Source organism: Halyomorpha halys, unplaced genomic scaffold, assembly GCF_000696795.3.
Source record: "Halyomorpha halys isolate HHAL.00 unplaced genomic scaffold, Hhal_1.1 Scaffold31.1, whole genome shotgun sequence".
Lineage (NCBI taxonomy): Eukaryota > Metazoa > Arthropoda > Insecta > Hemiptera > Pentatomidae > Halyomorpha > Halyomorpha halys.
The window spans coordinates 655,187-666,744 of NW_027107458.1; the positions used below are offsets into that span (position 1 = coordinate 655,187).

The window sequence follows — 11,558 nt, forward strand, 5'->3', positions numbered from 1 at the left end:
GTCTGTATGTAGAATTGTTTATTAATGTTTAAATTTCGCCAAATTCATGTCGTAATGTCCTTGATGGGTTATCTGGTTGAAAGTTATCAGGATGGATAAATAGCACAGAGGGAGTCGATGGAATAAGCATTCAGCAACGAGCGTTCTCTTGGTGAGTGTCATAAGAATAATTATTTTTTAACCAAAACAATTAAAAATTTGTTGCATAGATTTTTAGTGGGTTGATTTAAAACTTAAACGAAATTTCAGGTCGATTGGAAGCTTTGTTAATCGTTTTAATTTGTTCTGGTTTTGAAGTTTTGTGCTCTTTAGAAAGAGAAGTTTCTCTTCAAAAATAAACATCCACGGCTTTATTACAAATTTTTAAAGCAAAAAAAATTACAAAATAAAAATCTCATGTTTTTGTTCATTAAAGTAAGTTCCGTAGATTAAGAACTTTTACCAACTCTCCAAATTTGGTAGTAATCATCATCCCAAGAATTTTCGAAATATGGGCGAATTGTGAAGCATTTAAAGGTTCTAAGCTGAGTGAATTTTTTAGCAATAATATTTTTTTTTGTTTTAGATTTAGTTCAAAACTTGAATAAAGTTCTTATATTTAATGGGCTAAAACAAATCTGACCCAAGTTTTGATTTCCACAAGGTTTTGAAATATATTTCGCTTTGTATAAGAATACTTTTTTCATTTCACATAATTCAACGATAAAAAGTTTCCTTGTTTCGTTTCAATAAATTAGATAATTAAAAAAACTGAGTCTTTCTGAATTACAAATAACACAGATCTAAAAAATGGAAAGTTTCGAAATTTTAATTGATACTTTTATTGTCTGAAATCGAAAATGAACTGCGTTTTCTTCCATCACGTACAGATTTATTGTAAATTCATAATATGTTATATGAGTTTTGAGGCACTGAAATGAAGAAAATCTTACAATCTTACAAATCCTACATAGTCAATTTGAATTTGAGGTATTTATTATTGTTAAGTATGTATGAAGTGACTTTTGGATTGTCAACAAATACAGTAAATGTATGCTTTATTATTACCATCAGAAAGAAGGAAGTATCTTTTTTCCACGGGAACCAAATCATTTGAATTTTATCAAAGCCTATACTAGTATTAATTAAGTTAGCAAACTCTGCAAACTCTTTCCAGTAAATAAGAAATATTTAATTTTTGTAAAAAATTTGTACAAAGGGCTCCTATCTATAGGCTAGTGACGTTGAGCTTGTTAGATAGGACTTCTTGATAATGTTTTCAAAAATAAAAGAGGGTTTAATGTAAAAAATTAACAACTAAATTGATATAAAATGAAAAAATAAAAATATAGTGGAATAAAAAAAAAAAATCAAACAAAACTAACTTCAAGTTCGGAATCAGAACCACAAAAGCTCTACATAAAAACCTCTCAACAAACATTAAAATATATGGGAAAAAGTTTTGCAAATTTGGAAAATTTTCTTGAAAATTACTCGTGGGTTTGACCAAATACGAATGCTTTGGTACCTTTGTAAAGAAGTCTTCCTTCTTTCTGAAGGTAATAATATAGAATTACTATATTTGAAGAAAATATAAAAGGCACTTAACACATATCTAAACAATTATAAATAATACATTGTTAAATATCTCCATTTCAAATTGATCAAGTAGTGTATAATTATAAAGTTCTTTTAATACAGTATAGATTTAAAGTTGATCGGTTGAGTGCCCTTTGTGCTATGAAAGACTTCGTTCCCTTCTGTGCCACAAAACTGATAGTACAAGAGCCCAAGAGGAGAAAAAAAGGCAGTTATCTCACACCAATTTTTGATTACTTTAAAGAAAACTATGTATAATTACTAGCCAAAATTGATGAGTCTGCCAAGTACAGGTAGGGGGAATAAAAAATGGCGGCTGTTTCAAAGTGATAAAAAAAATGTTTTTCATTCGGAACTCTGTATCATAAAAAGTAGGAACAACACAAGAAAACCTAAGAGAACGTCATTTAAAGAATAGTAAATTCGCTAAAATATGAGACCTAATAGAGTTAGTTACGTTAAATCTTTTTCGAGATATAGCTTTTTAAAAAGCTACGTTTCAGAAAAATGTTGTATGGGACGTACCGAAAGATCAGTAGTTAGTGATTTTATTTTGAAAAATTTATATCTCAAAAACTATTTGTCGTACAGATGTCTATTAGCACACAAATTAAAGCTAGGTTAATGAGCTATAAAGTATCTTATGATGTTTTTTTTCGTAGGAGTAATAGTTTACATGAAATTCGCTAAAATAAATTGATTTATAGTTGTTCAGACAAATTTTCATTTGCCAAATTTATATTACTATGTGAATATCATAGGAACCACTACCCCTACGAAGATAAGTGTCATATACTACTTTGTAGTAAGCTAGATTTTCTTTATTTTGAGTTTTGGCAGACATATGAGCGTCTTATGGATCTAGAGATATATTTTTACATAACAACTAACATTTTGTGAGTTTATTTTGTCAAATATCATAAAAACTACTACTCCTACAAAGATAAACATAATTAACTCTTTTATAGTAAATTTAACTAGCTTTAATTTGAGTGCTGACAGACATCTGTATGTCCTATGGTTTGTGAAATAAAGCTTTTCAAAACTCAAACTTATTGTCCGAACAACTATAAATCCATTTATTTTAGGAAATATCATGAAAACTACTATTCCTATGGAGGTAAAGGTCATACATTACTTTATAGTACGCTAAACTAGCTTTAATTTGAGTGCTAATAGACATCTTTACGTCACATATTTCCTGAGACATAGATTTCTCAAAATAAATTAACTGACTACTAATCTTTCAGTAGATTTTTAAGAAATTTTGCTTTTTAAAAAGCATTTCGAGAGCTATTGGACGTAAATAGCTCTATTATGGCTCATATTTCAGCAAATTTACTCTTCTTTAAATAATGTTCTCTTAGATTTTCTAGTGCTGTTGTTAGTTTTTAAGATATAGAGCTCCGAATGAAAAATTAATGTATTTTTAAGGTTTTGAAACAGCCGCCATTTTTTATTCCCCCTACCTATAGTTGGCAGACTCATGAATTTTGACTAGTAATTATACATAGTTTTCATTAAAGTAATCAACAATTGGGGTGAGATAACTGCCTTTTTTTTCTTCCCGGCTCTTGAACTATGATTGTTCAGATCATGAATTTTCGATAAATCTGTACGTGGTGGAAGAAAACGCGGTTTATTTTCGGTTTCAGCGTATGAAAAAACTTACATCAGCCAGATTTATCAATGGAACTTTCATTTATCGGCCTAAGTGGTCTTTTGATATCATAATATGATCATGAATATTAGTCTGAAAATTGAAGGCCGAAATAATGAAACGAGAGCGTTCTGATTGGTCAATTGGATAATACATCAAAGAACATTGGTCTAATGAGTGGCGTTTATTAAAGAACATTGCTAGCAGAGCCATCTATATTCAAATCTTAAGATGGAACTAAAAATAAAAATTTAGTCCAGCTTAGAATCTTTAAAATACTTTTAAAAAAAACAAAAAAAAAACGCCTTATTTAAATAATTTATGGAATTATATTTACCAAATTTGGAGGGTTGGTAAGGGTTCTTTAATTATATTATTTACTTCAATCTGGCTGTTTCAACGTGATTTAGTACCATACTTTTTCGTAAAATGAATCAAATTCTCTTTGTAGTCAATATTATACAGAAGAAACCTTCTACGACCTGTCCAGTCCTAAATCTGATAAACTGAAGGCGAGGTGCAGCAATTTCGAATCCAACTGTAATTTCCGAGCTTAAATAATTTGAACTCTCTCGGAATTTATTTTTTTGTCGATGATACTTTAATAATTTGTTTTTTTATTGAGCATTCTAAATCAAAATTGCCATAATTTTTTTTTTTTTTGTGAAAAAACTCTGTATGATCATTTTACTTAGTAATTTAAAATGTATTTGATTAAAATAACAATTTTTATTTATAGATAGTTGATTGTCAGTTAGTGATATATATATATATATATATATGGAAGATGATCTGAGTGCGGTCAAAATAATTCCAACAGTAAAAAAACTATTTTTTTGTAAGTTTAAGTTTCGCCCGCTTTGCAGGGTTTCATCTTAAGGGGGGCTTAAAAAGATATAAACTACTAAAATTATGTAAAACAAATAATAGAACACATAACATGAATTAAAAGTAAACTAAGGTATGACTAAAACTGATTTTAAATATGTGAAAGTTTATATAAAAATGAACAAGGTAAATTAAAGAAAATAAAAATCGAAGTTACAGTGAAAATAATTAGAAAATAAAAACAGAAATAATAATAAATAAAAAAACAGAAAAAAAGAGAAATATAAAAATACAGTACACATTTATACTTTTCACTGTACATCTTATTTTTAATTTCTTTAATTTACTTTGTTCATGTTTATAAAAATATTCACGTATCTTAAATAATTTTTAGCCATACTTTAGTTTACTTTTATATCATGTAATCTATTCTGTTACATTATAGCATTTTTTTTTTCAGTTCCGATAAAGCTCTGAAGTTGAGCGAAAGTTTGGCTCATAATAAATACGTTATTTTAATCACACTGGGGCTGTCTTCCTTTAGTATAATAATTTTTTTTTCAGTTGTATTTTGCCATCTACTTTAAAATACAAATCTTTTAATGAAAGAACCGTGTCGATGACCTTCCCTCAAATCAATATATAAAGCAATTTGTAGTTGTTTGGTTTCTAAGCTTTTTTTTTTATCTACTCACTTAAAAAAAAAAGTGATCTAAATTGGTAAGAACAAATCAGGCATTCACCTTGTCAGAAGAATGTATTGCAACAACCGAATATAAGCTCCTAGATTTATGATGTATTACAATGTAATTAATTTAATTATTATAAATTATCTCAGTTTATTTTTTAATTGACGGAATGTTTTAATACTTTTTGAAATATGAACATTTTTTATGTGAGATAAAACATTTTTTTAAAAACAAAAGAAAAAAGAGATTCTTAAATCACATCTCAATATTATAAGAGTATAGGATGAAGGAACCTCGGTTTATGCCAAATTATATAATTAATAACTAATTCTTGCTTTTAAATTTTAAAAGTTAGTCGTTTGTTGTTAATAACGACTGGTTAATTAATTTTATTTTTACGAATTAGAAGTGTCCTGAAGATGTGTAGACCAGGGTTACTTTCTCTATAGAAGTCCCTCTGAAGACTGTCCCAAAGGTAGTAGGGCTGTCATCAAGTAACCACAGTCTACAGTACAACATATGTAATACAAAATAAAAAACATTTTTTTTGTCAGATGTGTCACTATTAATTCAATACAATACATTTTTAGTTTTGTGGATTTTACTGTATTCTTCCCTAATTTTAAATTCACTTAGTTACAGTTATGTAATAATGATTGCTTAGCAACATGAATTATCAGCATGTTCTTGAAGATACTTCAATGAGAAAAACGCTCTCTAGTTATTAACAAACTTGGTTTTAACAGGTTTAAATCTGTGAAGATGTGACCATTTAATATTGAATCACTGCTAAATTAAATAACAAATATACAAATATAACAAGTGAAAGTTTTTTGTTTTTTTATTTAATACCAGATCAGCCTGGTGGATCTTACATAGTTAATGCAAAAGTTATATTTGTTACTAAATAATTCAAAAACACTATCCAAATTATAGTCTCAAAACATTTATTTCATTCACACGTCCAACGTTTCGGCCAATTCGGCCATCTTCAGGGACAATCTTAATTTACTATGAGACATATCATTTAACCATTTTAAAAAAAACTCATACTTAAATATACATAAATAATATAAGTGTATAAATAGTGGTAAAAGTGAAATAATTTGACTGTGATTTTTAATGTATTTTTGACATATTAGATGTAAATGTTTTGACCTGGGCAGAATAGCCTGTATGAGTTTTTTTTTTAAAATGGTTAAATGATATGCCTCATAGTAAATTAAGATTGTCCCTGAAGATGGCTGAATTGGCCGAAACGTTGGACGTGTGAATGAAATAAATGTTTTGAGACTATAATTTGGATAGTGTTTTTGAATTATTTAGTAAAAAATTGCCAGTCTCAAGAAAGAAATTTAAGGATTGTAAAGTTATATTTGTTGTTTTTAACAATTGATTATGGGGAGGGGAGGGGTACAGTCTCATACAAATGACACCCTTAACTATATAAAACATTATAAATTTTTAAAAAAAATTAATAGATAAATATAATAATTCTTAATAAGAGAGAAATATAAAGTTAATAACAACATTCGTAGACCTAACAAAACAAGCAATTGCCCTCTAATGGGAAAAAAGAACAAAAAAACAAGGTAATTTGAAAAAACAATGAAGAGAAAAAATATATGTAATGAAAATAATAGAATTCATAAATATAAAATTTATAACAGGACGTTCTGCACAGCCTGGACTCCAGTATTCGGATTGAGGTTGGGTTTTCCAAGTAGTAGGTCACTGCTCCTTTATTTAACTGTAGATAACTGGGAGTGGAACTTCATGAACCTATTTTGATAGGTGATAGTAATTTTTTTAATCAATTTAAATTTTTTTTTTTTTAGAAAAGTTTATTCATTACAACAGCAAAATGAGTGAGACCATGTTAAACTTAGTCATCATTCTTCTGGGTACTTTAGTGGAAACTTCATTGGTAAGTTCAACCGTGTAAACTAATTTTTCTTAGACTGAAAAAATACCCACAACGAAATGTCTTGAATTCACTGCTAGATAAGAAAGGATCAGGTACCCACTCAGTGTCGAAGATAAGATTAGATGAGGGCAGTCATAGCCCAAGTTGAACAACCAAGTTTTTTTTTTTCCTCCTCATAAATTACTATAAAGTATATTTTACATAATCATTATGTTTCAGACTTATCAAGGTTGTATGCTTTGGTTTTCAATTTTAAATACAATATGGCAGGGAATATTTGTTCCTGGGATATTTGATTTTTCTGCACGGTCCTGTACCTCCTGTACCCTCTTTGGTTACTCCTGTACCCTATGTTGCAACGCAATACAAAGAATATTTCTGAAATTTTTAGTTTTTTGTTCATAACTCTAAATCTACATACTTTATGAAAAATCCCATACCGTATTAGTTAAAACATCTTTTATTTTATTGTTACTATGTACAATATTTCCAATTTTATGTTATTGTGGTCCTCGAAGTAAGTGCTTTATTAAGTTTATCGTTAATACATCATAGGAAATTCATCTTTAAATACTCTATTAAAAATCTACCCTAAATCTGATATTTTATCTGATTTTTTTTTCCTTACTCATAGTAACTGTAACCATAAAAATGGAAAGCAAGAATAAATTGTCGATCCTTAACAAAAAAGTCTATTTTCCTTCCCCCTTAGTTTTTTTATCGCAGATTGTGTGCTCAATCATGCAAATAAATATTTAACATATATAGAAATAGAAATATCAAATAAAATTTGTTTTACTTATAATTATTTCTTGAATTAATTAAAGTCTAATCTATCAGGTTTGTTTACCTCATTCAAATACTAAAATGTAAAATAACGTTAAAATTATGATATAATTTCCTATATTTTTTGTGTTGGGACATTTCTTTGACTTCTCGTATCAGAATGCTGCAACACTAAGGATATAGTTCCACTATTTTCTGCTTCCAGGGGTTAGGACCTGGAGGTAGGGAAGAAAAAATATAACATTATTGATAAAATTAGAAGGACAAAATGTGAAAAAAAAAAAAAAGTATCCAAAATATTATTATTTTTACAAATAGCATTTTTTTATGTTTTTAGTTTTCAAATTAGTTCGCTTTTATTTCTCCTACTTAATAACAACTGATTTCTAGCCGGTAAGATGTTTAAACCTAAAACAGAACTGAAGCGTTATAGTTAAAACATATGGAATGATTGGATAAAATTTTTTATTTTATTAAAAAAAAATTTATTTAAGAAAGTAAGGTACACTGAAAGACTCATGCTGAGTTTTGTTTCCTAAGCAAAAGATATACTAAATAAATATTCACAGAGTAATAACCATAAATCTTACATAGTTTATGGTAACATAATGTTTAAGGCAATATGGTGCAGTTTTATTTTGTTTTTTTTAAGGAAAGTAATTATATGGAAAAAAATAATAAGAAATAGGTCAAATATGTATCCTAAAGAATTGAATACTATTGCAAATTACAGTTAAAATAGAATTTGTTTCTTAGCTAGATAAGAAACTAAACACTGAAAAGTTATAATCACTAAGCTATCAGGTCAAGGACAGCAGACAGAGGGATAGGAGGACGAAATGGGAAAGGATAGATCATGTCGATTATATTGGAATTTATATTAGTCAGTGATAGAGACAATAACATAATTAAATTGTGCACAAAGAAAAAAATTATTATAATTTTCCATTTTTTTCTTTCTTTTTTTTTAGTGTGTAGACGTGCCTTTTATGGAATGTAGACAGAAACAGCTGGATAAACTAAATGAAAAGAATAGTGATGGACACACCTCCCTATATCTGGCAGCAAGAGATGGGCACATTGGCCGAGTGAAAGAGCTGTTGGACTGCGGAGCAGATCTTACAGTTAAGGATAATGATGGCAATACAGCACTATTGATAGCATCAGGTTGGGGGCGTTTGGATGTTGTTAAACTTCTAATTAGCCGAGGGGCACCTCTCAATGACCAGGACAACGAAGGATACACAGCCCTACATAGTGCAATAATGGCACGTCATGCCGGTTTAGTTAAAGAGCTGTTGGACCATGGAGCAAATATAGCAGCTAAGAATAAGAGGGGCTGGACACCACTCATGCTAGCATCAAATGGACTCTGTTTGGATGCTGTTAAACTTCTAATTAGCCGAGGGGCACCTATCAGTGATAAGGATGACATAGGAGAGACAGCCCTACATAAAGCAGCATTCTATGGGGTAGTCAGTGTAATGAAAGATCTGTTGGACCATGGAGCAAATCTAACAGCAAAGGATAATTATGGAGATACACCACTAATGATAGCATCAAAGTCACAGTATAGCAAATTAGATGCTGTTAAATATCTAGTTGACCGAGGAGCGCCTGTCAATGATAGGAATAACTATTGCGAGACTGCTTTACGCCATGCACATGGAGATAAAGAAAATTACCTTAAATCAAAAGGGGGGATTGCGTGTTGAGTGAAGTCTGCATTGTCAACAGCTAATCGACTTCAAGTAGTCGACCCTTCATCCTCATATATCACTGTTTTACTATACGCTCTTATGCGTTCTATTAAATTCTTTTCTTAAATGGTAATAGTTTATCTCAGCTCCCCCAAAAAAGACGGGAACAATTACTTCTTGACCAGACTGTACGTCGATAACTATATAGGTTAGTTTATAATATTAAATGCCTTTTAAGAGGGAATATTTCTTTCCCTTCACGTTTACTTCTTTCCCGCTTTAGTTAAAGTTTAACTTATAATTATGGACATTTAATACTTTTGTTGTTTACGACCGATATTACTCTCAGAATCTTGTACATTTTCCCATATGAAACTCTACTGCCAGACAATCTTCAGTATTAGATATTTAATATTAGAATACATTTTACAAAATAGCAATATTACAGATATTACAAAATAAAAATATTAGATATTAAAACAATCAATCAGATTCTATAACCAGAAACTCTACAAATGAAGCATTTATTTTATATTTACTTAATAGGTAATATACATTTTAATGTTTTAATTTTACAAAAAAAGGACTTATATACACATTAATATATATTGTATATGCAACTATAGGATGTCACTACAATTATTTGAGAGGGGATATAAAATTTCTTAATTGACAAATTACGTCTAATGATCCCATATTTCTATGTCTAATAATGTCTTAATTTTCCCATAGGTATAATTCTGAGGTTTGATATTTAACTCTTAATCTGCTCTTTGGATATAAGTCCGAAGATTCTCCAGTATTTATTGGGTCAACTTAATTAGACAGTTTCCTCCAGTTTCCTTTTTAATTGTTTTCAAATAGGAACTTTTTCTTGTTCCTCTAGAGGGAAAAATTCTCTGTTGAGTGGGCAGGTAATTCATGTTTAAAAGGTTTGTACAGTCTGGTGAAGAAGTAATTGCTCCCACCTTTTTTGGGGGTGCTGAGGTTCTAGTTCCCTTGGTAGAATAAGGTAATATGTTTCAATTGTGTTATGTTAGTTTCGTAGCATAGATGTTTACCCTCATATATTTATTATTGTTTCAGAGGGATTTGAAAATATATGTACATATTGTAATATTCAAAAATTATATAAAATAAAATAAAAGTAACTTTAATATTTTTTACTAATTCTCATATCTAAAGTATAGCTTAGGTTCAAATACTTCAATACTAAACAGATAGCTGAATTTGATTTTAATTTTATAACATTTTTGGCTCATAATCTTAGGGCGGGTTTTTTAGGCAATCAGAACAGATGCTTTTCTACTAATAACAATAACTAAATTAATAGCTACTTGTACATATGTATTTAAATTTAGGTAGAACAAAACTAACCGATTTATATAATCTTATTTTGATGGTTGAAGTTTCTTTGTCTTTTTTCTCAACAAACTAACACTGACTGTTACCAAAGCATTGGTCCTCTAACAGTTTTCAACCCACTTCTCATCCAAACAAAGAGTACCTTATTCTTCTTGGATGGCTCTTCGATGTCTTCTTTCTCTAGATGTCTACCACTGAGAGAGACTAAGGATGTTCAGGATCTCCTGCAAGGAGACGTCATCCCTCTCCCGCGCCTAAACAACAAGAGATCTCTAAACCAAATGTCCTGTCAAATATTCGATGTAAACAACACAAACAGTTTTTGAGTTTTTGCATATGGTTTCCTTTATGAATTTTTTTTTTTAATACTTATTCTTGACTTCTATTTTTTCTTAAATGTATTGTAATTTCAATCATGATAGGAAGACAAATAAAGTTGAAAATATTTGAATCTGCTCAACATGGCAACAGCATCGCCATCTTGGTTTTTTAACGATGTCTTTTGAGACATTTTACTGATGAAAATTGGCTAGTTTGCTTTTTTGGTTCAACAAAACAACTGAACAATATTTAACGTTAATACATAAAAATAAAACCATCTGTCGGATTTAAGTCATCCGATTTTCACGGTTAAATTTTGGATTTATATAAAGTCGGGGTCGGGGGTCTCATTTTCTAATGCCCCCCCTTGCCGCGAACACCGGAAGACCCCGAAGACGCCGCGACTGCAATGCCGCCCCAGCCCAAAGCCTCATGCAAGCTAGGACCTGGCCTACCCCTACCATTACGCCAGGCTCCAGGACACGCTGGCCAGCCCTTGAAGAATGAGGACGTCCTTTTCAGGCACAGGAAAATACACGGTATTCACCGTTTCGCCTACCGCACACCTTGACGAGGAAAGCGGCCTAGAAGACGTCACCGCGTCGGCGAAAACGTCATTCAACAGATAAGCACATTATTTATGCCATGAGACCACCCCACTTTTCTGATCTGTATTATTAAATAGAAATAATTTATAACTAACA

The 11,558-nt window shown here is 30.1% G+C and overlaps 1 protein-coding gene across 1 annotated transcript; it reads left to right on the forward strand.

Moving 5' to 3' along the window:
- LOC106685194 (putative ankyrin repeat protein RF_0381) lies at positions 1-11,552 on the forward strand. Its single transcript, XM_067045751.1, has 3 exons — positions 1-151; positions 6,594-6,682; positions 8,440-11,552. Exons 2-3 carry the CDS (start codon positions 6,620-6,622, stop codon positions 9,181-9,183), a joined length of 807 nt encoding a protein of 268 aa, XP_066901852.1. The 5' UTR covers positions 1-151; positions 6,594-6,619; the 3' UTR covers positions 9,184-11,552.
- The last annotated feature ends 6 nt before the right edge of the window (positions 11,553-11,558 follow it).

What these genes read in the sequence shown, in the direction of transcription:
- LOC106685194 (XM_067045751.1), top strand. Translation starts at nt 6,620, where the DNA reads ATGAGTGAGACCATGTTAAACTTAGTCATCATTCTTCTGGGTACTTTA. An exon ending in CTTTAGTGGAAACTTCATTG is followed by an intron (nt 6,683 to 8,439) that starts GTAAGTTCAACC and finishes CTTTTTTTTTAG; the next exon opens with TGTGTAGACGTGCCTTTTAT.